The following is a 24,948-nucleotide window of genomic DNA, read 5'->3' as shown; positions in this document are numbered from 1 at the left end:
CCCCAGAAGGAGGAAGGTTTTTGTTTTTTAGGAGGTAGCAGAGATTGAACCCAGGACCTCGTAGGTGGGAAGCAGGTGCTCAACCACTGAGCTCCCCCCGCTCCCCGAGGGAGCTGCTATTCTCTTGATATTTTTCTCTGTTTTACAATTTTTGACAGTGACTATAGTCTTACAATCAAAGAAAATGTTCTTAAAAGAAAGACCAGTGGTTGGAATTTATGTGGACCAGTTTTACACATTCTTCCACATTCTTTTTTTTTAAAGATTTTTTGTTTTTATTTATTTATTTTTTTTTTTTTAAAGATTTATTTATTTATTTAATTTCCCCCCCTCCCCTGGTTGTCTGTTCTTGGTGTCTATTTGCTGCGTCTTGTTTCTTTGTCCGCTTCTGTTGTCGTCAGCGGCACGGGAAGTGTGGGCGGCGCCATTCCTGGGCAGGCTGCACTTTCTTTTCACGCTGGGCGGCTCTCCTCACGGGCGCACTCCTTGCGCGTGGGGCTCCCCCACGCGGGGGACACCCTTGCGTGGCAGGGCACTCCTTGCGCGTATCAGCACTGCGCATGGCCAGCTCCACACGGGTCGAGGAGGCCCGGGGTTTGAACCGCGGACCTCCCATATGGTAGACGGACGCCCTAACCACTGGGCCAAAGTCCGTTTCCCGTTTTTATTTATTTCTTTCCCCTTCCCCCCAGTGGTCTGCTCTCTGTGTCTATTTGCTGTGTGTTCGTCATCTTGCTGTGTCAGCTCTCTGTGTGGGCGGCGCCATTCCTGGGCAGGCTGCACTTTCTTTTGCGCTGGGCGGCTCTCCTTACGGGGCGCACTCCTTGCACGTGGGGCTCCCCTACACGGGGGACACCCCTGCATGGCACGGCACTCCTTGCGCGCATCAGCACTGCGCATGGGCCAGCTCCACGCGGGTCAAGGAGGCCCGGGGTTTGAACACCCAAACCACTGGGCCAAGTCTGCTTCCCTCTTCCACCTTCTAACAAATGTACAGCTGAAGTCGTTAACCAGGAAAATTTGATTGAGTTGCGTCTATCCTTTAAACGAAGGTTATCTCCCCATTTCGTTACGGTTTTTAAAAAGTCCTTCTGGAATGAAAAACCCCAGCGGTTTGAAAGCCTTAACTGACCGCAGACCAAGCCTGGAGAACCGGGGCACGCCGGCTGTCCCCGCAGGTGGGCGCCAGCGCCTCCATCCCAGGAGGGGTCTGCTTTGTCACAGGGCAGGGAACGTCCTTCCGCAGAGGGCAGGGAGCAGCGAGGGGCCCTGCACGGAGCGCGGCAGGGGTGCTCGGCAGTGCCCACCCCGGCGCCCGGCGCTGAGCGCAGGGACAGGCAGGCCCGGGCAGGGGCGGCGCAGGCCGCGAGGGAGGCTCTTCCTGAACCGCGGTCCACACTCGACAGCGCGGATGTAGACATGGTGAGACTGCAGGGAGACATCCAGGAAGCGCCGGCGACAGCACGAACGCCGCAGCGGTCAGCACCCCCGGCAGGCGGGACCCCCACCCCGGGAGCCGGGGGTCCCGTGCCCACGCCAGGCCAATGCCAACCCTGGGGAAGGGCCCCTCGCCGATTGGCTCTGCCCGGGAGTGGAGCCAGCGGCTCCCGGGCCGCAGGGAGGAGGGGGCTGCTGGGAGAGTGCGGGCGGGGGACGGGGGCATGGGTCAGGGGTGGGGGCCGCGGGCAAGCAGCCTGCACTGCCTGCCGCTCCCGCGACCACCCGAGGGCTGTGACCTTGGCACGTGTGTATGGGGTAGGAGGCTAGTCCAACAGAAGACCTCATGCCTGACGAACAGAAGCAACCACCAGGAGCAGAACCAGAAAGCAACAGCCCCGCTCCCCCCACGTGATAAAGCCAGTCTTCACACGGAGATCCCGGCAGCCAGGGCAAAAGGAAAAACCCCAGGTATGTAGCTTTTGTGTGCAAGAATATAAGCTCAGGGCAGAAAACAAAGAAATGCTAGGCTTTTTTTTAAAGGTCATCCTTATTCCTCTACCCAAAGACAATCACTTTTAACAATTTGGTGGTTGTAATGGGATTTAATGCATAATCATACATCCCTGTAAGTACATAAACTATGGACAAAAATTGTACACACTTTGCCGCTGACGATGGTGATGATGATGGTGACTGTAGCCGTTTGATATGACTTATGAACTCCAAAAGAGACAGAGATTATTTTGTAAACTGGTCTGTTTCTCTGGGCGTGGTAACCCTTTGATAGCATTCGATTCAGCTGAGACGTCTGACTAATTTGTTAAGATTAGAGCTTTGATCCAACCATGTCCTTAGAGTGTGACTCAGCGTTGAGTCCCTGCCCCTTGGTGGCTGATAAAACCGACTCTCACGTGGAAGTAGATACACAGAGAAGAACACAGAGGAAGAGACGGCCATGAGGCCCGGCAGAGGCCCCGAGAAGAGAGAAGCTTGATAGTCCACAGGTGACCTCGTGACGCGACCAGAGCAGCCGAGCCCAGGAAGAAACGAGCCCGGGGGAGAGAGATGAGCCTTATGCCAGCCCACAGCTGAGAGCAGAAGAAGCTGGGACCACGGAGCCTCAGGAGGAAGAGGGAGGCTGAGCCTCGCGGCGTCGCCCCATCTTGCTCAACATGTGGCAAGTACTTGGGGTGAGAAAGGACCTCTTAGGGAACCTTGAGTTGAACTCTTTAAGGCTTTGTGGCTAAGTTTCTACCCCAAATAAATACGCTTTATAAAAGCCAAGAGTTCTGGCCCCTTTTGGCTAACACCATGATGGCGATGGTGATGTAATGATGGGAGTGAAACTGACGCTGACTTAGCGGACGTTCAGTGGGCAGGTGGCAGAGTGGGGCTCCAGTCTAGTCTGGGGGCTCCTGACCTCCATGTCCAAAGGGCTTGTTTTGCTCATGTAAAAGGTGACCCTGAAGGCGGGGGCGCTAGCCCAAGTCCGACATTCCACTCCTCCAGGAAGTCAGTAGGCTCCACTTGGGGAGCTTTCTGGAAGGTGACAGGTGTAATCCCTCAACAAAAGGCAAAAAGGCCGGCCATCTCTCTGTGGCCCGATAAAACAAGACGCTCTCAGGTGTCTGACTAACGACAGTGACTTGTGCCGACACTGTTACCCTGATAAAACTGGCTCATGGGGAGACCCTCGGCCCAAATTCATCTCTGTAGCACCCCGTGGGGACGGACGCGTGAGGTCTGAGCTCCCACACTGGGAAGCCTGAGCTTTCCTCGCAGCCGCCAGGCCAGGAAGGGCCCCACCTCTCCACCACGTGCCCGCTGATGCCAGGCTCAGCCGGACACCCTTCAGTGGAGGGCACTGGGAGGCGAGGGGTGGCGGGGGCGAGGGGTGGTGTGGGAGGGGCACAGGACGTACTCATACCGTGGGAGCGTCCAGGGCCCATCGAGGAGGAAGCGGCTGCTGCCCGCCAAGGCCCTGGACGCGACGCGTCCTGCCGGCCCAAGTCCCGGAAGGATCAGCAGGAGCTTGAATTTAAATGTCCCTTTAATTAAAAATAATTGCACTTAAGATTAAGGGTCTCCCCACGTCCTATGAATTCTTCTGAATTCCTGGGCTCCAACTCATCAGACCAAGTGGGGTCCCGGCCTGCTGGAGGGGCAGCTGCCCCAAGAGCCGCCCGCAGGGGCCACCAGCCCCCACCTTTCTGCAGGTAAGAGCAGCAGCAGCAGCCCTGGGGGCGGGAGAAAACCTGCCCATCCCAGGTCCTTCCTTGGTGGCCCGCGACGGGTCGGCTGGTGGCTGCTAACGCCACCTCCATCCCAGTGACGTGCTACGGGGGCAAATGTGACGCCGCGATGATCCCAACTCACAGCAACCCGCGAGGGCACCGACACAGCTCTGGAATCCAGGGAGAAAAACGGGAGACGGGTCATGGCAACGAGCCAGAGCCCAGGCCCCGGGGGTCTCCAGGGACAGCCGGTGCCGGGCTCTGAAGCGGCGCTGACCCCAGCAGGCCGAGAGCGGCACGGGGTCTGGGCCTGCCGCAAACCCGTCTCCCCGTGCCCCCACCTCGGCCACACAGGGCGAAGCAGCGGCACCCATGGCGCTGGGAGCAGCTAGGACCAGCTGACGAGGAAACGCTCTGCCATGGACAGTGAGACGGGGACGGCCAGGACCTGAGAAGGGAAGAGAAACTGAGGCCCAGACCACCGCCGGGCACAGCCCTGAGCGCCCCGATGGGAGCTGGGGCAGGTGGCAGGCACGGGGTCCTGGCCCCGGCACCCCAGGGGCTTCCCTCCCCGGCTGTCCCGGGGGGACTTTGTCACCGGAGTGAGCTTTGAGGAGGGAGCCGTGGAAGCTCCGGCTGGCGAGCTGCCGCCGGCCTCCAGGCGTGGGTGCGGCGAGGAAAGCGTGGGTCCTGCCCGCCCCCCGGGCTCGGCTGCCCGCCCTGCCCGCCAGGCCCCGGGGCCGGGTGTCTTGCCTGGGTGTCGGGGCTGTATGTGAAGTTGGACACGGGGACGCCGTTGCAGAGGACCTGACTCGGGGCGGTGGCCACGCCCAGGACGGCCAGGGCCGCCAGCTGCAGGCCGGCGCCCTCGCGGCTCACGCGCACCAGCTCGTTCACCACCGAGTTCTGGACGTGGGAGAGGGGCGCCGCGTCAGCAGGAGCTGGGGCAGGGACCCCGGGGCGGCCCCTCCGTGCAGGGCGGAAGGGACGTGGCCCGAAGCCCCCCGCGGGCCCCCGGCGGCCTCGGGGCGTCCAGGGCTCCCCCAATGCACTCCCCCCGGGGCCCCCCCGGGGGCCACCGTGGGATCAGGGCAGGCCCCGCACTCACGCGCTGCGCCAGGAAGACGACCTGGGTGTAGGCCCCGCGCTCCGGCGTGCCCAGGCTCTCCCCGTCATCCCAGTACAGCGTCCCCTGCGCCTCCCCGCCCGCGGTCAGTGCCACCACCAGCGCCATGGGCTGCTGGCGCGCCTCCGTGGTGGAGAGGCCGGGGCCCTGGAGAGGGTCACACACGTCACGACCAGGGCTCTGGGGGGGGTTGCCGCCCTCCGCAGCAGGGGACCAGGACCCCCAGGGGAGCCCGTGAGGACGGGGGCCTGGACGCCACAGGAGCCCGCGAGGCCTGCCCGTGCCTCCCCCGGGGCCTCCCTCCCAGCCCCCCGGGGTGGGCTGTCCTCCCCGGGCCACAGCGTGGGACGAGGCCTCCGTCACGGCAGGCGGTGTTGACGCGGGGCCGGAGGAGGCCCCTGACGCCTGCAGACCGCCGGCCAGCGCTGCCCTCCCTGGGAAAGGGCCAGCGAAGCGGGTCTCCCTCTGCCCCGGCCAGCGCCCAAGGCCCTCCCGGGACCCGTCTGTCCTCAACCCTCAGCCGCGGGATCACCACAGCGGGGGTCCCGGGGGCGGCGCGGGGGGCCGGCAGCCCCGGGGCTGGACAAGCTGGCCCTGGGCTGGGCCCCGGTACCTGCAGGGGGACGATGTGCCCGGCCCGGAGGTGGAGGTTGATGGTGTCCAGGGGCGCTGGCAGGGTCACCCACTGGCCCTCGCTGTGGATGGCGGACAGGAGGGGCGCCCGAGGAGGGAGGCTGCCCAGGGGCTCTACCGACACCTGAGGGCAGAGGCCGGGTCAGCAGGGGCCCCGCGCCCGCCGCGGGAGCCTCGTGTGGGGGCCCGGGAAGCCCGGCAGGCGCGCTGGGACACGACATGGTGCGCGGGGGCTGGGGACGTGCTGCGGGGACTCGGCCACGCTGCGGGACAGAGTCGAGGCGCCCAGACCCGGCGTCCAGGGCCAGAGAGCACCGGAGGTCCAGCGGGCAGCGCCCGAGCCCCCTGCCGCTCTGCAGCCAGCGAGTGCTGCGGGGCCCTGGCAGGTGACCCCCTCGGGCCTCAGTTTCCTCTTCGGGAACCTAGGGTTGTTGTGAGCAACCTACAGGCTGACACACTCAGAAGACCCCGGCGGGGGTCCAGCGCACGGCTGGGATTCGGTAAACTGAGGCAGGTTCAGGGGGAGCGACCATTGCCACTCACCGTCTGCAGGTCGTACCACGTGCCCCGGGGGAAGTAGCCAGCCACTTCGTCCTTCCCGGCCTCGAGCACTGGGGTGATGAGGAGGGCCTCCCCCCACAGGAGCTGGCGGTCCACGGTCCAGGTGTGGGGGTCCTGGGGGAACCTGCAAGTGGGAGGGACGGGCACGGAGGCTGGCAGCCAGGCCAGGGACAGAGATGACCCCTGCAGAGTCGCTGCACTCAGGAGGAGCCAGGAGGCTCGGAGCCTGGACCCGTCTCCGGCAGGGCCACCTCCAGCTGACCAAGGCCAACGTGAGAGCCAAGGACTCCCCACCGCCGCCCGAGGCCCCGGGACAGGAGGCGGCCGGCGCCCGGACGCTGGGCTGCCGATGGTCACAGGAGCATGTGCTTGTCACGCAACTATCTGCAAAGCACGGCAAAGTCTGGACAAACGGGAAAGAGTGCGCCAACCCTGATCCGGAGGCCCCCGTCGCCCCCTTTCAGGGTGTTTGCCCTCCTCCCCCCATCGCGTTTCTTCATCTAACTGAGAGCGTCCTGTCGATGAAAATCCATCTCACTCCCTAGGACCGGCTATGCGGATGGCGGCCAGGCCTGGGGTTTGGACAGCCGATGGGTGACGACACTGGGGCACTTTCTACCGTTTTCAGACGCCTTTGACGGCTCTGCTTCTCTGTGTTTAAGGCACCTGAACGCAGGAATGTTAGAAACATCATCGCTATGGACTGCTGCTTTGCACAAACACATCTGTTTACAGTCCTCCCTGCAGAGTATGAAAACGTCCATTTTGCCGCATTCCGGCCAGCACCGATTCTTCTCATTTTCTCCTAATGAGCCTAATTCCACAGGCAAAATATACGGTACCTTATTGCTTCAAATCGCACTTCTTGGAGTGACATCAGCAAAAGTGAGCAGAGAAGAACCAGAACCTCTGAAAATCCTCTTTTGTTAAAGCAGCTAGAACTCTGGCAAAAAAGTCACAGCCAACTTCTTCGGGACCCGGGAACTAACCAGAGGCCCGTGGCAATCCAGGGAGCACGTACTCAGGAAGAACGGCCAAGCCCCACGGCAGGGCAGGCTTCGTGGCCGGGAACTGCCCTAACCCCCCCCTCCCCGGCTCCACAGCAGCCCTGAAAACCGACAGCCTGCAGGTGCTGCAGCAGCACGGCGGGGCTGGAGCCCCCTCACGCTGTCCTGCCTGCCGGGCCCACGTGCCAGGCTGTCTTTATCTCGCCTGACCTGGACTTCTCCCCAGAGGCATTTGTCAAAAACAATCGGATAAAGCAGCTGTTCCACACCCCAGCTGCCCGGGGCAGTGGACAACAGCTGGGCAGACAACAGACGCAAGAAAAAGCACAAGAAGAAAAGCTGGGGAATAACATGTCCACAGGATCTGAAAAGCCCCAGCGCATTTCTGGGAATCTGGAAGACGATGAGCATGTGTAGGTCTGGACGTGCTGGGACAGACCTGAGAAGGCCTGGGCTCTCAGCACTGCTTGACCTCGAGGCCCAGGCAGGCAAGAAATGAAGCCTGAAGCAGACCTGAAAACTGCAACGAGCAAATATGTGCACCATTCTTCTGGTCGTGTTTCTTCAAGGAAAACGGCCGATTCTAGGCAAGAACGCTCACTTCGGCTGAGTGCCAAACGTGCACCCCGACACATCACAGAGCCCCCCTTAGCAAATGCTGGAAGACTTACTGATTCCAAGATTAAAGGAAATTACTGTCCAATCATTAACAGTCATTCCGTAAGCTAATCCACCACAGACTTCAGTACATGCACTCTAAAGAATAAATACAGACTTTACAAAATTAGTTCAGGAAAGCTACTAAACAAACAACAAACAATGGGAAGGGGCACAGTCTGATTTCCTGAGTTGCCCCAAAATATTATTTAAAATGTCCAGTTTGCAACAGACTATTATGAAACATACGAGGAAACAAGAATGTATGTCCCATAAACAGGAAAAAAAGTCAATAGAAACTGTCCTTGAGGAATTCTGCTCAAAATTTGGGTTTAGTTAAGACTTTAAATCAGCAATTTAAAATACGTTTACAAACATATTTTAAAATATTTACGTTACAAAGGAAACTATGTCTAAAGGACTAAAAGAAAGTACAAGAATGATGATTCACAAAATAGAGAATATCCATAAAGAGAATTTTAAAAAGCACCAAATAGAAACTCTGGAGTTGAAAAGTACAATAACTAAAATGAAAAACTCAATATAAGGGTTCAAAAGCAGATTTGAACAAGCAGGAAAATCAGTGAACCTGAAAACAGCAGTGTGAGGAACAGAAAGAAAAAAGAATGAAGGTAAATGAATGAAGAGCCTCAGAGACTGTGGGGCACCACTGAGGGCACAACATATGCATACCAGGCGTCCCAGGAGAGAAGAAAGGGGTGGAAAGAATATTTGATAAATAGTGGCTGAAAACCTCCCAAAACTGATGAAAAACATTATTCTACATAGCCAAGAAACTCAACAATCTCCAAGTAGTACGAACTCAAAGAGATCCACATCTACAACCATCATAATCAAACTATGAAAAGATAAAAAAAGAGGGAATCCTCAAAGCAGGAAAAGAGTAGCTCATCACTAACCAGGGAGCCTCAGTAAGATCAGCAGCTGATTCCTCATCAGAAACCAGAGGCCAGATGGCAGTGGAATGATATATTCAACGTGCTGAAAGAAAGACTGTCAACCAAGAGTTCTATATCCAGCAAACCCATCCTTTAAAAAAAGAAGTATAAATTAAGACATTCCCAGATTTTTTAAAAACCTGAGAGAATCTGTCAGTAGGGCTGTCCCACAAAGGAACCCATTTAGGATGAGATGAAAGGGTACTCGACAATAGCTGAATCCACATGAAATAAAAAGCATTGGTAAAGCATCTACATAGCACATACATGTATTTTTTTTTTGTTTGTACCTCATCAATCTGATTTAAAAGACAACTGCATAAGGCAATAGTTGAAAATCTCTGTTGATGGGCATATATCGTATAAAGATATAGCACAAAAGAGGGAATGGAGCTACAGAGAAGCAAAGTTTTGTTTTGTTTCATTTTTTAAAATAATATTGACATTAAGTTGGTACTGATCTAAACTACAGCTATCCCTTCCACATCGTAGGGGTTAGGAGAATGGCACTCCTGAGACTTGGGAAGTCTGCATAAAATTTTTTGGCCCTCCTTTCATACCAGAGAAGTTTGAATTTTTTTGTTTTATGGGTTGTTTATAGTGCCTTATTGTAAAATTTGAGTTAGGTATTTGTTCATAGGCGATATTATACAATAATATACATATGTCTTATGCATGTCTGAGTTTATAAACTTTTTCTGTCATTTGCTGGCCTTTGTTTATCACCTGTGGCTACCACAAAATCCCCCAAAATTCCAATTTCTTATGCCAACCCACAATATATATTGAAACTGTGATGGGGAAAGTCACGATGTGGAAGGGATAACTGTAGATTGTTATAAATTGAGATGTTAATTATAAGCCCCAGGGAAACTAAGAAAATAGCTAAAAAATAGTATAGTGAAGGAAATGACAAGGTAATTAAAATATTTCTTGGTGAAGAATGAGTCTATCTGCCAAATACCACTCCTCCTTTGCAAATTTACCTGTTGATCTATTGGGTTTTTAATACTGGCCTTACCAACTGGTGTGAGTTCTTTACATATTAGTTAGAATGGTATTTGTCATTTTGTTTCTGTCTTCTCCAATTTGTTTGCCTGTAGAATGTTCACATCAAACAATGTTATTTACTTTCCATTTCTGTTTAGAGAAGCATTCGTTTGTTTCTGTTTGGCTCAGAGCATCTCACTCTTTTCCTAGATGGAAGCTGCTCCTCTTTGCTCTTTCTGGCTTTGGTGCTTAGAAAGCCCTCTCTGGCCGTGCGCTGGTAAACATTCCCTTCTGTTTCCCTGTGGAATTTTCCCCAGCTTAGTTTTGGGCATTTGTCTATTTACCCCACTTGGAACTCGGTAGCTGTATGAACGAACACTTCGCAGTCGACTTTCTGAACAGCCAGCTACCTACCTACGACGGGAGACTCTTCCCCGACCTGAGAGGCCGCCGGGGGCTTAGGGTAACTGCATGTCTCCCAAGTCTGTGGGTTCTGAGGTTTCCTTCCCTTCAGCCAGCCCCAAACTGCCCGGATCGCGGTAGCGCAGGACCTGCGGCTAGGACGGGTCCTCACTCAGCCTTCTTCCCCTGGGGCTTCTCCAGACGTCAAAGGCCCCGACCCTGAGCTGGGAATTAGGGGCAGGAACTTGGGGTGCAGGGGGCACCTCGGGAGGGGAGGGCCCGGGTGTCGGCCTCATCTTACACGCCACAGTCGGCTCCGGGAGTGCGCCCCACGGCAGGGGACAGGCCCGGCGTGCCCACGTGCCCCGGCCAGCGCCCCTCTCCTGCAGGCGCGCATGGCCACCCGTCCCCCATGCGGGCCACTCACTCTAGGAAGAGGGGCCGGGCCACGGTCTCCCCGTGGACGTGGGCCGCGTGGAACAGCGTGTAGAGGTAGGGCAGCAGGGCGTAGCGCAGGGCGAAGGCCTTCCTCATGGCTTGCTGCGCCTGCGCGCTGAACCTGTACGGCTCCTGAGGCTGCGGCGGGAGGCAGAGCGAGTGGGGGCAACGCCGGCCCCCCAGAGCCCCGGCCCCGGGCGCCCTGGCCGCCCCGGGCACCCAGCCACGAGCCCCCAGCATGCGGCAACGGGTCAGCGCGGCCGGGCCCGGCTGCTCCCGGCTGGGCAGGGGAGCCACACCCTGGGGGGAGAAGGATCCTCCAGGGTGGGGAAGCGGGGCGCCCCTACCAGGCTGTGCAGGTCGTTGTGGTTGCGCATGAACGGGTAGAAGGCGCCCAGCTGGGTCCAGCGCACACACAGCTCCTCCGACGTGTCGCCCAGGAAGCCGCAGATGTCGGCCCCGACCAGCGGCACCCCCAGCAGGTTAAAGAGCAGGATCCCTGGGGGAGCAGAGTCCGGGATGGGCCCCAGGCCGCTCGGGCAGGCCAGTCAGCACCCAGGAAGCCGACGGGCGTGCCGGCTGAGTGGGCCAGAGGCGAGGGGGCGCGCCCACCCCCAGACCCCAGCTGACGGCCGGGACCGCCGCCTCTGCCTCCTCTGGGTCGGCAGTGACAAGGACCCGTCCTTGCCGTACAGGGTGCTTCCTAACACCCTGCGGTGGGCACAGCAAATGACACCCTGAGGGGTCGGCGGCTCTCCCGGGCACAACCCCGTGGGGGTGGGCTCAAGGTCGTCTCACATCGGCTCTGGCACTGTCCCCACCCCCCACCCCCGCTCAGTGGGACGCGGGGAGAGGGCTGTGCAGGGCCAGCGTCTCCTTGGGAACCACCCGAGATGGGTGAGAGCGGGGCCAGCCCCGGGCCGCGGGGAACCTGTTGGTACTGCAGCGGATCCCGGGAGCTGCGTGGTCTTTGCTAATTAGCTCCCAGCTTACCTGACAACTATAACCTGATAACCAGAAAGATGGGGCACGCAGCCCAGCACCCCGACTCCAAGAGGCAGCTTCAGACACCGGCCTCGCAAGGGACCCCCCCCACTGTGCCTCCACCAGGTGAGAAAGAGGGAGGCGGCCACCGGCGCCCCTCCCGAGGAGGGCGGCTTCTTTCCGAGAGCTGGGCAGGCAGGACCGGGGCCAGGGTCTGCGAGCATGCTCCCCCGGGGCGCCCACCACTGCTGCCGGGGGGCTGGGGCCAGGGGGCTCCGCTCACCGGGCTCCCTGCACCCCCACTGGGCTCTGCAGCCACCCCTGGGCCTAACAGGTCAGGCGGCGGCAGGAGTCTTGGAGGGAAACCAAATTCCCCTTTGTGGGGCGGAACCGGGGCCTGGGGGGCCGGAGGCCCGGGGCAGGGTCCTGCGGGCAGAGCGGTGGTCCAGCTTCCTGCAGTTTGGGATGTGGGGAGGGCCGGATGGATTTGGATTTCTGGGAGGTGGCTGGGGTGTGACGGAGATGGGATGCCCAGAAGTGGGATGCCTGACTTGCACAGGTGAGCACACCTGCCCAGGTGAGCAGGGACCAGCAGGCCAGTCCCTCCACTGAGTTGGCAGGGGGCATCACAGCAGCCCCTCTGGAGCCAGGCCGGGCCCAGAAGCTGCCCCTACCTCCCTCTGGGCAGTGCCTTCCCCACGGGGTTCCCACCTGGCACGGAGAAGGCCAGCTGCTCCCAGCTGCTCCCAACGTCCCCTGTCCAGTGGCCGGCGAACTGGCCGTGGCCGGCGAAGGTGGACCGGGAGATCACAAAGGGGCGCGTCCCCCGAGCCTTCACCAGGGCCCTGGGTGGGGCAGGGGGTCAGCAAGATGTGGACGGGGCTGTCCCCGGACCTCTCACGGCCCAGAACGCACAGTAGGAGGGCAGCGCAGGGACCATGGGCTGTCGGGAGAGGCTGCGGGGACCATGGGCTGTCGGGAGAGGCTGCAGGGGCAGGGGGGATGGAGGTGGAGAGGGTGGGGCCTGGGAGGGGGCGGGGCAGAGGGTGGGGTGGGGCCTGGCACAGGGTGGGACCTAACACAGGGCGGGGCCTGGCATGGGGAGGGGTCTACTGAGGGGTGGGGCCTAGCATGGGGCGGGGCCTAGCACAGGGCGGGGCCTGGCATGGGGCAGGGCCTAGCATAGGGTGGGGCCTGGCACCCGGCGGGGCCTAGTGTGGGGCAGGGCCTGGCATGGGGCGGGGCCCGGCACGGGGTGGGCGGGGCTCTCACCTGTGCGAGGCGATGGCATGGGGCGGGGCCTAGCATGGGGCGGGGCCTGGCACCGGGCGGGGCCTAGTGTGGGGCAGGGCCTGGCATGGGGCGGGGCTCTCACCTGCGCGAGGCAATGGCATGGGGCGGGGCCTAGCATGGGGCGGGGCCTGGCATGGGGAGGGGTCTAATGAGGGGTGGGGCTAGCATGGGGTGGGGCCTAGCACAGGGCAGGGCCTGGCATGGGGCAGGGCCTGGCACCGGGCGGGGCCTAGTATGGGGCAGGGCCTGGCATGGGGCGGGGCCCGGCACGGGGTGGGCGGGGCTCTCACCTGTGTGAGGCCATGGCATGGGGCGGGGCCTGGCACGGGGCGGGGCCCGGCACGGGGTGGGCGGGGCTCTCACCTGTGCGAGGCGATGGCTTCCGTCAGGCCGTACAGATTATGTAGGTTGTAGTGCGTGGACAGGTACTGGTGGCTGGAGGCGCAGATCGTGGCTGCCTGGAGGGTCCCGCCGACCACCCCTGGAAGAAGGGGGCTGGTTCTACGAAGCCTCCCGGGCAGGTGGTCCCCTCCGTGCCCCCTGCAGTGGGCTCTGCCAGTGCCCGCTGAGGCTGCGCCCCGGCCCTGGGCCACCCCCGCCTGTCCCGAGGCCGGCCCTCCGCGAGCCCCACGCTTCACAAACCCTTCCTGATCCACCTCGAGCCCTCCCGCCGACAGCCCTGCATCTCCTCCTGCTGAAGGGCGGCCCCCCCCTGCCAGATGCCTGCCCTTCAGGGGCTCCCCTCCCCTTCTCGGGGCTGCTGGGCGGCTTCTCAGAACTGGGGGCTTTGGGTCTCCCCAAACTAGAGAAGGAAAACCCCAGCCTTGACCTGGGACACTCCAGGCTGGGAACGAGGGGGGCTCACCTGGCACGTAGGGCGGGTTTTCCAGCTCGTTGTCCGGGCAGCCGTCCTGGGAGCCCCTCACGAAGTTGCTCGGCTCGTTCATGTCCTGTAGGAGGGGCTCAGGGCAGTGGGTGGGAGGCCTGCAGCCAGCGGGAGCGGGGGATGCGGGTGGCCCCGGGGCGCGGGGCGCGGGGTCACTTACGATCCACATGCCGTCGAAGGGCACCTGTGCGTGGAACTCGGCCACCATGTCCTGCCACCAGGCCAGGGTCTCGGGCTTGGTGAAGTCGGGGAAGGCCGTGGGCCCCGGCCACACCTGGAGGACACGAGCCGCACTTAGACTGCCCGAGTCGGCCAGGCACGAGGGCGCCGGGCGGGGGTCCATGGGCACGCTTCTGCCCCCAGTGCAGAGCCAGGGGCAGAACGATCCAGGGGCCACCCACGGACAGGTGTGCTAGGAGCGGGAGGCCCCAGACCAAGACGGAGGCGAGGCGTGCCGGGACGCCTCAGGCCCCACTTTTCAGAGGCCTTACGGAACCCCCCTCCCCCGGGGCCCTGTCCTAGCCTCACAGCCAAGCCCCCCTTCCACCTGGGCGGGGGAGGCCCAGGAGCCCCAGAAGATACCCGGGCCTGGAGGTCAAGGAGCATGCAGCCGCCCCGCCACCCCCACCCCCCGCCCCGCTGCCCTCGGCTGGAGAGCTGCGCTCCCGCCCTGGCCCGGCCGCCCAGGCTACCTTCCCGATCAGCGGCTGCCCGGTCTCGTTGGTGATGAAGACTCCCCTCCGCAGCCCCTCGTCGTAGGGCCTGTAGCTCCCGGAGGGGCCCGAGCTGCTGATGGCGGGGTCCTGGGAAGGGAGACAGACAGCCTCGGCAGGAGGCGGGGAGGCGGGGCTGTGCCGCAACGCGGGTTAGCGCGGGAAGGAGGCGTGCCCCGCGTCTGCCCGGAGCAGGGGGTGAAGCAAACAGCAGGTTCCCGGTGGGCACCCCTGCCCGAAGGAGGGTGAGCGGGTGCCCCTCTTCTTTAGGCTCGAGCGTCCTGCGGTGTTTTGCACCGAGCGCTTGGTTTTTTAGGACGCTTGCCACCCGCAGCAGGGCAGGGAGGGTGAGACGGGCAACGCGGGCACAATTCCGAACCCCTCGGCCACTGAATTCCCTCGCAAGGGCTCCTCTCGGGTCCCCAGGCCGCCGCCCCTTGGGCCCTCTGGCTGGCAGGGCCTCTCGAGCGCTCCCCTCCAGCAGGGGCCCCGGGGAAGTGGGCCAGGGGCTGCCCGCCACACCCCCCGCCCAGGAGATGGAGCTGCTGGCAGGGCGAGGCAGAGGGGGACGGCGCTGGCCCTAGTGCCAGCGGCCCGAAGCCCACTGAGCCTGCCCTGTGCTGGGAGATAGCAGCTGACCACACACGTGTGCGTGCGTGCACACACACTTCTGTTTTGGGCCAAGAGAAACGGGTATCTCCAGGGACCCTTGGAATGGATGCCCCCGGGCAGCCCGGGCCAAACCCGTAGTTTCTTGCCATTTGGGGTTGGATTGTCCCTCCCACCCATAAGACATGCCCAAGTCCTCTCCCCGTCCCATGCACGGAACCTGCTCGGAGACAGGCTCTCTGAAGATGGCGTGAGTTAAGAGGAGGGTAAGGGCGGCGGACCTGGCCCAGTGGTTAGGGCGTCTGCCTACCACATGGGAGGTCCGCGGTTCAAACCCCGGGCCTCCTTGACCAGTGCTGATGTGCTCAAGGAGTGCCACGCAGGGGTGTCCCCCACATAGGGGAGCCCCACATGCAAGAAGTGCACCCTGTAAGGAGAGCCGCTCAGTGCGAAACAAAGTGCAGCCTGCCCAGGAATGGCACTGCACACACGGAGAGCTGACACAGCAAGATGACGCAACAACAAAAAAGAAACACAGATTCCGGTGCCACTGACAACAACAGAAGCAGACAAAGAGACGCAGCAAATAGACACAGAGAACAGACAACCGGGGTGGGGGGAAGGGGTAATAAATAAATAAATAAATCTTAAAAAAAACAAGAGGAGGGTAAGGGTGGGCTCTGATTCGACACGACCGACGTTACGTCCTCACACGCGGAAACTGGGCTGGGGAGGCCACGAGGAGGAGACGAGAAAGAGCAGGTGGAGGCGGGGGTGCAGCCGCGAGCCAAGGCGGCAGGGCTGCCCCGAGCACTGGCGGCGGGCGGCAGATGCGCTCGGGGGGCGCAGTTCCCGCGGGCACCTGGACTCGGCACGTCCAGCCCCAGGGCCGGGAGACGAGGCGCATCCGCTCTTTCAAGCCCCCCAGCCTGGGGCACCCCAGGAGTCGCAGGCACCCGCCACCCTCGTTTCAAAAGGACCTTCCCCAGCACCCGGCGGAGGGGGAGCGGCTGGGGGCCCGGGAGCGCTCACCACAAGCAGGACGTAGCGGCGGCCACCCCGCTGCAGCGCCGTCACCATGGCCGCGTAGTCCGCGAAGCCGTCTCTGTTGAAGGTGAAGTCTCTCCCGGCGTCCATGTAGTCCAGGTCGTTCCACTGCACGTCCTGCAGCCACAGGGCCGGCTAGCGGGCCGCGGGGGGGGAGCCCCGGCCGCCCGCCGCCTGCCGCCCGCCGCCCGCCCGCCTCACCAGCGGGAAGCCGGCCGCCGTCATGTTCTCCACGGCCTGCAGGGTGACGGCGGTGGACGAGTAGCCCCAGCGGCAGAGGTGGAAGCCCAGGCCCCAGTACGGGGGCAGGAACGGGTTCCCTGGGGGCGAGGGCGGCTCGTGAGCAGCGGGCGAGGGGGGGGGGGGGGGGGGGGCGAGGGACGTGGCCGGGACAGGCCTTACCCACGACGGCCAGGTACTGCTGCACCACGTGCTTGGGCGCCGGCCCCACGAAGACGTAGAAGTCCAGGACGCCGCCGGTCGTCCGCCAGCTGAGCGCCGGGCGCGGCTGCAGCACCACGTCTGCGCGGGCGAGGGCGGTGAGGGGGCTCCCGTCAACCCCCGCCGGGGGCCAGGCCGCCTCGGGGACCCCTGGACTGGACGCCTGCCCCGGGCCCCTGGCCCTGACTTCCAGTCGCGTCTCCGGGCAGGAGGCTGAGACCCTCACGCTTCCCCCGGGGACGGGGGGTGGCAGCCACAGCCAGGTGCCGCCTACCCCTGGCTCGGGGCTGGGGGCTCGGGGTCTGAGGGGCGGGGCCTGGGGGCAGAGGTGGGGCTTGCGGGCTAGGGGTTTGGGGTCTGAGGGGCCAGGGTCTGGGGGGCTGAGGGGCAGTGGGTTCAGGGGCTCAGGGCTTGGGGACAGGGTCTCAGGGTCTCAGGGCGGGGTTTGGGGGTGGGGCTTGGGCCAGGGCCTGGGGGCTCAGGGTGGGGCCCGGGGCTGGGGGGGGCGGGCGCCCACCCACTCACCCATTGCATTGCTGTTCAGCAGGAACACGCCGTGAGCCGCCCCGTCGTCCTCCAAGGCCAGGTAGAAAGGGTGGGAGCCGTAGAGGTTGGCGCCGAGCTGGGCGGGGGGACGGCGCCTTCAGGGCAGGCCCCCTGCTCTACCGCCCCTCCCACCGTGGCCGCGTCCGTGGGAGACTCGGGCCCCAGGACTTGCTCGCAGGGCACAGGGCGTCTCAAGGGCCAGGCTCCCTCCTGGCTGCCCGGGGCCAGCTCTTGGGGCCCGGAACCCCGCTCCACCCTCGCCCCCCACAGTGCGGGGACTTCCGGAAGCAGGGGAGACAGCGCTGGCCTGGGAGAGCCTGGCTCTCGGGCCCTGGTCCTGGGGGTCCCTGCAGTGGCTCGGCCTGAGCTCTGGCTCTCCCCCATCGAGCTCGGGCTTCCTGAGCACCACCCCTTGGGGTGCTGGAGGCCAGCCCGTCCGTGCAGGGTGAGGGTTCTGATCCCACTCCCTGGGGAGGCCCTGTCAGGGGCTGGGGGTGTCGTCGGCCCTGGGAGCTGCATTAAGGGGTGTGGCCCTAAGTCGGTGAGTTAACTTGCACTTTGGGGTCCCACGTGGACCACCAGGCCCACGAAGCTCAGGATTCCCAGGGCGGCAGCAAGTCTGGGGAGGGAGCCCCCAATCCGGCCGAGAGCCCGGGGCTGCTCTGAAGGGGTGGGCGGCTCCCCTTCCTTGCTGGGCTGACCTGGCCCGCGGTGGGCGGCGGCTCCCCACGTGGGAGCTCTCCCCTGGCGCCCACCGGATGGTCTCACCCAGGGAGGGTCTCTTCCAGGAGGGGTGGGGCGCCGTGGCCTCCCCGCCCCCTCTCCTCGGCCATTCTCTACTGAACACCCCCCAGCACAGGAGCCCCCAAGGCCACACCCCCAGGCCCGCGCCCGCCCGGGCCCCGCCGCTCGTTACCGTGGGGGCCATGTCTCGGTTCCAGAGCGTGACCTTGGTCCAGTTTGTGCTGAGCATCAGGGGCCCGAGGCGCTCGCCGAGGCCGGTGATGTGGTGTGAGGGCAGCGAGGTGGACAGCTGCAGGAACTGGTCGGCGAAGAACAGGGGCGCCACCGTCGTGTTCAGCCTGGGAGACCAGACCCGCTGGCGTCGCCGGGCCAAGGGGGACCTCCCCGTAGACGCCCCTTCCCCCAGGGCTGGCCTGGGGCCCCCCAGCAGGGCCGGAGTGGCCTGGCCAGCTCCGCAGGGGAAGACGAGCCCCACGACCCAGGAGAGGAGCCAGCTCCTGACACCAGCACGGCCGAGCCACCTGCAGGGTGACGGGGCCCCTGGGAGGGAGACGGGGCCCCTGGGAGGGTGACGGGGCCAGAGAGACAGAGATAGGGCCACCTGCAGGGTGGCGGGGCCACCGGGAGGGTGATAGGGCCATTGAGAGGGAGACAAGGCCACCAGGAGGGTGACAGGGCCAGAGAGACGGAGACAGGGCACCTGCAGGGTGACGGGGCCCCTGGGAGGGTGACAGCGCCAGAAAGAGGACGTGGGCTGAGGCTGCAGGGTGGGCTCTAGGCGCTGGCAGAAGTGGCTGCAGTAAAGGCTATTCATTGCTTTACCCCCTTTGAGAGTTGCAGAAAATGACCACTTGGCAGCCAAATCGTGCCTGGTGGGGACCTAGAGGTATTTGAGCTGCATTATCCTAAAAATTAAAAACATCTGGAGAAAAACCATCACAAAAACACTAAAAACTCAAAACTCTCAATGAGAGGGTGATAGGACCACTTGAGATGGGGCCAGAGAGAGGGTGACGGAGCCAATGAGGTGACGGAACCACCAGGAGGGTGACGGGGCCAGAGAGAGGGAGACAGGACAGAGGAGCTCCCACGGAGGCAAGCGGCCCCACCGCTCCTTCTTTCCTAACTCGTGGGCGCTGCTGAGGCGCCCGCGGGCCTGGAGGGTGGAGGAGGAAACCTGCCGCGTGGAGCTGGGCACAGGGAGATGGAGGATGGCAGGGACAGGGACACGCCTCGTCTTGCCAGGGGGACGCGAAGCCCAGTGGGGCCGGCAGCTTGGACGCTGGAGCCCACGGCCCGGCCCGCGCCCAGCTCCGTCACCGGCCAGCGAGCCGCCTCGCCCCTCTGTGCCTCAGTTTCCTCATCTGTAAACCGGGGGTGCTAACAGCACCTACTTTAGAGCCGTCGTGAGGGTCAGCCAAGGTCACGCACAGGCATTTGATCACAGGTAAGACACAAGTAAAGGCGGCCAGGGGGTCCCAGCGGGGCGGGCGCCAGTTTAGCCTGGACCAGGGCTCCTCCACGGCGGCGCCAGTGACACGGCTGGATGCTCCTCCACGGTGGGCCACCGTGCACCGCAGGATGTGTAGGAGCTCCCGCCCCTGACCACTGGTGCCCAGGCCAAACCCTGATCAGGACAACCCAGCTGCCATGGACGCTGCCCCAGGTCCAGGGGCAGAACTGCCCTGTCAGGAACCCCAGGGCTAGATGGTCAGAGTGGACCTCTGCACAGGGGACCGCCCAGAGACCCGGATGAGGGAGGGAGGAGCAGGTGCCAAGGCCCAGCGCTGGGAGCAGCCTCCAGGAACGGCAAGCGGGCCCATGCGGCGGGGCAGAGAGGGGGTGCAGACCGCGGCGAGCTGGGGGACAGGCCCGGGGCTGGGGCATGATGCCGCCGGCCCAATGACTTGCCCGCACCCTCCAGACCCTCCCCGTGCCCCCGCCGGGGGCAGAGGTCAGGCTTACAGCACGCATCCATCCTGCTTCCGGCGCACGACCAGGCCGAAGGGCTCCTCGGAGAACTCCACGCTGTAGAGCGGGGCCGGCGCCCGGCGGCTGACCCGCGGGGTCTCCATGGGGACCTCGTAGCGCTTGTTGGCAGGATCTTTGATCTAGGACCAGAGGAAGAGGTGCTGGCGGACCAGGCCCTCGTGGGCCAAGGCGGCTGCGCCCTGCCACCCTTTGTGGCACATTCCCTAAAGCTCCAGCACGAGGTACTGCTCTCTGAAGAGCCGGGGGGCAGCTTGGGCCCCAGCGTGGCTGCTGGCCAGCGTGTGAGCTTGGGCTCTTGGACTCTGAGCCTCAGTTTCCCCATCTACACAGCTAGAAGACAAACACCTCTTGGGTTGGCAGATATGGCTCAGGATGCCAGGACATCTGAATTTCAGGGAATCACCACCTTTTTTCAGTGCATGTCTAAAGTATTGTGTGGTATGCGCATATGAAAAATATTTATCTGAAATCAGATTTACTGGGTGTAGCAGTTTGATACGATTGATGAATTCCAAAAATAGATACTGGATTATGCTTGTAATCTGATCCGTACCTGGGCATGATTCAGTTATGATTAGGGTGTTGCGTCCTCACTCCTTGGTGGGTGGGACTCACAGATAAAAGGCACAGAGTTGGGGATTTCTAATGTTAAGAGTTTGATGCTGAAGACTCGGGAAGTCAGCACCCAGAGGAAAGAGGAGCCAGCCCCAGGAAGGAAGGAACCTTGAACCCTGAGAAAAGCCAGCCCAGGAGCGTGGGAACCCAGGAAGCCTGAGCCCGCGCAGACGTCGGCAGCGGTCTTGCTCCACATAGCCTTTGGCGAGGGAAGTAACTTATGCTTTAGGGCCTGCTATCTGTAAGCTCCTACCCCAAATAAATACCCTTTAGAAAAACCAACCCATTTCTGGTATTTTGCCTCAGCACCCCTTTGGCTGAGTAATACACTGGGAGTCCTGTATTTTCATTTGCTGAATCTGGCACCCCTCCTTTACTTACCTTGTCGTAAAGATAATGAGAAAAAAGCACCCGGTAACCGCTCAGTGCTGGACAGTTGTTACTAGTTACTTTGTTAAGGGCGCCTTGGGCGCGCACCTGCACCTCCGAGCTGGGAGGGGACACAGCCAAAGGCCCGCCCGTTGGGGCTGAGGGGACGCCTGGGAGGGCCGGGCCCCCTCCTCCCTCCCCGTCCACACCTCTGCTCCCAGGCAGGGCGCGGCAGGCCCCGGGCAGCGCCCCCCAGGGCCGCCCCGGCCACCCACCGTGAAGTGCAGCCGGCTCTCGGTCTCCAGCAGCACCTCCAGGCGCAGGGTCAGGATGTCCTTGGGGAAGAAGGAGGGTGCGGCGCGGGTCAGGGTGCCCGCGTAGCCCGTCTCGGTGCGGGTGAGGTTCTCCAGCCTGTAGCTGGGGTAGCCGGGCGGGAAGAAGCACCAGGGCTGCCCCAGGCGGGGGCCGCGGGGCCCCGGGCGCGCGGGGACGTAGCAGCAGCCTCGGGCCTCGCACAGCTCCCGGGTGATGGCCTTCTCGGGGGCACAGTCGAAGCGGCCATCGGGGGGCATGTCGCACCGTGCGGGCGCTGCTCCGGGGCCAACGCGAGGCTCCCGGGCGTGTAGGGGTGCCCGGTACGTCGCCCCCAGGACGTGGGGGGCCTCCACGAAGTCCCGCAGTAGGAAGTGCCCGAGGAGCGCAGCTGTGGCCAGGACGGCGACTGTGCAGGCCCCCAGCAGGGGCAGGGGCAGAGGCAGGTGCCCGGCGCGGGGAGGCCACTGCACAGCCATGGCGGGCACCGTCTGTGGGCAGCCAGACAGCCGCAGATCCGGGGGCCTGTGCGGAGAAGGAGCAGACTCAGAGCGGGCACCGAGGGGCACCGGGGCAGCTTCTAGACCAGGGGCTTAAGGGGTCCATGAGCTTGAATTTAAAAAAAAATTTTTTTTAACTTTATTTTGTACATTTGGTAATTGAAAACATAAACAATTAAAAACTAAAAAGAAAACACAGTTGAATAACAACAAACATTTCTCAATTAAATGTACTGGATACCTATATATATATTTTTTAAGTCATACAATATATTACACAATATATCTGGTTCATAGCAATGCAGTCATACAGTATTTCCCCTTTTGCTTCTGGCTTGCTTCACTCAACACAGTGTCCTCCAGGTTCATCCGTGTTGTCATCTGCTTTAAAACCTCCTAATATTCCATCCTGTGAATACACTATAGCTGTTTATCGATGGACACCTGGGTTGTTTCCATCTTTTGGCGATCGTGAATAATGTCGCTGTGAGCATCGGTGTGCAGGTGTCTGTTTGTGTCGCTGCTCTCAGTTCTTCTGGGTATACACCCAGTAGTGCTATTGCAGGGTCACAAGGCAAGTCAATATTCAGATTCTTAAGGAACTGCCAAACAGTCCTCCACAGTGGCTGCACCATTCTGCAACCCCACCTACAGGGAGTAAGAGTTCCTATCTCTCCACATCCTTTCCAACACTTGTAGTTCTCTGGCTTTTTAATGTGGCCATTCTGGTAGGTGTGCAGTGGTATCCCAGTGTAGTCTTGATTTGCATTTCTCTAATCATTAGCGATGCTAAGCATTTCTTCATGTATTTTTTCACCATTTGTATTTCTTCTTTGGACAAATGTCTACTCAAGTTTTTTGCCCATTTTTCAATTAGGTCACATTCTTTTTATTGTTGAATTGTAACATCTCTATATATCCTGGATATTAAAACCCTTATTTGACATGTAATTTCCAAGTATTTTCTCCCATTGTGTTGGCTGCCTTTTATTCCCTTTTGACAAAGTCCTGGGAGGTACCAGTGTTTAATTTTGAGGAGGTCCCATTTGTCTATTTTTTCTTTTCTTGCTCGTGCTTTGGGTGTAAGGTCCGAGAAACCACCACCTACCACAAGGTCTTGAGGATGTTTCCCTACATTTTCTTCTGTTAGTTTTATGGTCCTGGGTTTTATATTTAGGTCTTTGATCCTTTGAGTTGATTCTTTATAGGGAGTGAGATAGGAATCTTCTTTCATTCTTTTGGTTGTAGATATCCAATTGTCCCAGCACCTTTTGTTGAAGAGACAGTTAAACATTCTTCTTGTGGGGATGTGTTGGTGTGGGTGTGATATATTTATTAAATAATACACGGTATGGTGTGGACTTAGTAAAGCGCCCGTGGTTTCCACCTGATTGGCAAAGGGGTCCGTGGAACAGAACAGGTGAAGCCCCGGGCTAGACAACAGGAGGTGGGAGGCAGGGCAGAGCGACCCCCAAACCCTCCCCAGGGCACTGAGGGGGAAGCAGGGCAGGTGAAGGCGGGCAGCGCCTAGGCCAGACCGGGCAGCACTGCTTACAGTGCCTGGAGGGACGGCACAAAAGGGCAGTGTCCCCAGACAGGGCTGTGGGATATCGTGCAGGGTGAAGCCTTTCAAAATGCACCTAAAACGTATATAAAAATGATTTCACGGCAGCTGCGTGACGGAGACTAGGAGACATGAAGGAAGCAGGTCACAGCTGGAGGTGGATTAAAGCTGCCCTGGGGTGGAGACTGAGGCCCGCAGGTGTGGCTGGAGGCACAGCCCCCCCCCTGCGCTCAGTACTTTATAAGCAACAGTAGCCCAGCTCGGGCAAGAAGCAGACACCACGACCGACCGGATTAAACCTGCAAGGATTTTATTTGGGGAGTTCCTTTTATTTGTGTCAGAGCAAACGGAGGTGGGGGGAGCCGAGGAAGGCTGGGGGAGCCATCAGACCCCAAGCACGCCTGACCCGGGGGGAGAACAGGCAGGCAGGGCAGGCCCAAGCGTCTCAGGAAGCCTGGGCAAGGCTGTCGGGGACCCTCGAGCCAGGGCTGGCTGCAGAGGAGTCCTGCCCCCCGGGAACGGGCAGGCCCTGGTTCCCCCGCCGAGCAGGTCACCTGTGGGCAAGCCGGGCCTCCATGTGGCCCTGGATTTCAGGGCGCGGCAGGGGGGTCCTGGGTCCGGGAAGCTTCCTGTAGCATTAGGTCATTCTCACAGCTACCATGAAACAGCAGTCAGAGTGGACGCGGGGCCAGGGGAAGTTGGAACCTGTTGCGGTGACAGCCGGTGACATGGCGTCTTGCCGAGGGCCACCGGCAGGTCAGGGCTTGCATGTGTGCCGGGGCCAGCACAGCACCGCTTTCAGGGACCTGGCCCTCCCAGACCCGCGCGACATCAGTGATGACTAGTCCAGGGTCCCGCGTGGGGCAGGATGACCCTGGGAGCACCGTGCTGCCCACAGGTTCTAATTTGGCAGCCAGGGCACAGCCCAGGCAGGTGAATCTCTCACTAGCTGCAGACCAAGTCCCCTGGCCGTCCCGGCTGAGGACAAAGCACTGCTTTTATTTTACAGACAGGGAAAGGCAGCCTTCGGCCCCCTGAAACCAGCAGGACCCCGGAGAGCGAGTCCCCCGTCTCTAGGCTGGACAGCGGGAGAGATGAGCTAAGAGACAGGGGAGCCGGGGGCCGAGGCCCAGCGCCGCTGTCAGGGCAGTGGCTCAGCATTGCCCCCCCACCCAGTCACGGCGCCGCGCCCCCGCCGGGTTCAAGCCCCGGCTCCAGCCCCGGCCAGCCCGGGACGGGCTCCCTGCGGTGCCCGCTGGGAGGAGGCGACGAGCCCACCTGGAGAGCGGCAGCCACGCGGGGCTCGCGGGTGCCCCGCCGTCCGCGCCCTCGCCCGCCCCGGCCCGCTCCCACGGGCACGCGCTCCGACCCGGGGGCCGGTCACGAGGGCCCCACGCGGGCGTCACCGGGGCGGTGGTCTCCCCGGGGCGCCGCCCGTTCCCGGCCTCGGCTCAGCACGGCGCCCCGCGCGCCCCCGCGTCCTCGGTGGCCTCCGCGCCCCCGGCCCGGGCTCTGCGCGCCCCCGCGGCCCGCTCACCTCGGCGCCCCGCTCGCCCCGCGCCCGCAGCAGCCACTGGGCGGTCGCGCGCCGGCGGCGCCCACGTGAGAGCCGGGCGCGTCACGGGACGGCCGTCTGCGCAGGCGCGGGCCGAGGGCGCCCCCTGGCGGCGCCGCGGCCCCCTCCTCGGGCCGGTGCCTCCGCGCCTGCCCCGCGGGGCCGCCCTGGGCGGTGGCTTCGCCCCGGAGGCCGGGGCGCCCTGACCCTCGCCGCGCTGTCCTCGCGCTGCCCTTGGGCCGAGCCGGGGCGTCCCCTGCCCCGGGCGGCCCGGCTCAGGGGCGACCGGGCAGCGCCCGGGTCTGAGCCCCCGCGAGGCGCGGGGCACACC

The 24,948-nt window shown here is 62.0% G+C and overlaps 1 protein-coding gene across 2 annotated transcripts; it reads right to left on the bottom strand.

Moving 5' to 3' along the window:
• Window positions 1–3,472: 3,472 nt before the first annotated feature.
• On the bottom strand, window positions 3,473–24,691 carry GAA (alpha glucosidase). 2 transcript variants are annotated; one of them, XM_058284841.2, is made up of 21 exons: window positions 24,600–24,691; window positions 20,962–21,523; window positions 19,676–19,821; window positions 17,883–18,048; window positions 16,946–17,042; window positions 16,382–16,501; window positions 16,181–16,299; window positions 15,965–16,096; window positions 14,303–14,413; window positions 13,771–13,884; window positions 13,590–13,674; window positions 13,088–13,205; window positions 12,143–12,276; window positions 10,795–10,946; window positions 10,437–10,585; window positions 5,977–6,118; window positions 5,414–5,557; window positions 4,783–4,947; window positions 4,428–4,580; window positions 4,016–4,122; window positions 3,473–3,844 (listed from the first exon to the last, which is right to left on the bottom strand). In XM_058284841.2, exons 2-20 carry the CDS (start codon window positions 21,475–21,477, stop codon window positions 4,063–4,065), a joined length of 2,823 nt encoding a protein of 940 aa, XP_058140824.1. In that variant the 5' UTR covers window positions 21,478–21,523; window positions 24,600–24,691; the 3' UTR covers window positions 3,473–3,844; window positions 4,016–4,062. The 2 variants fall into 2 exon arrangements, with proteins under 2 accessions (XP_058140824.1, XP_058140825.1); XM_058284842.2 differs by having other exon boundaries at window positions 3,712–3,852; window positions 4,017–4,122.
• Window positions 24,692–24,948: the final 257 nt, after the last annotated feature.

The sequence above is a fragment of the Dasypus novemcinctus genome, chromosome 21 (genome assembly GCF_030445035.2).
Source record: "Dasypus novemcinctus isolate mDasNov1 chromosome 21, mDasNov1.1.hap2, whole genome shotgun sequence".
Lineage (NCBI taxonomy): Eukaryota > Metazoa > Chordata > Mammalia > Cingulata > Dasypodidae > Dasypus > Dasypus novemcinctus.
Note: the sequence above shows the minus strand (reverse complement) of the source record. Positions and strands in the feature narration are given on the sequence as shown.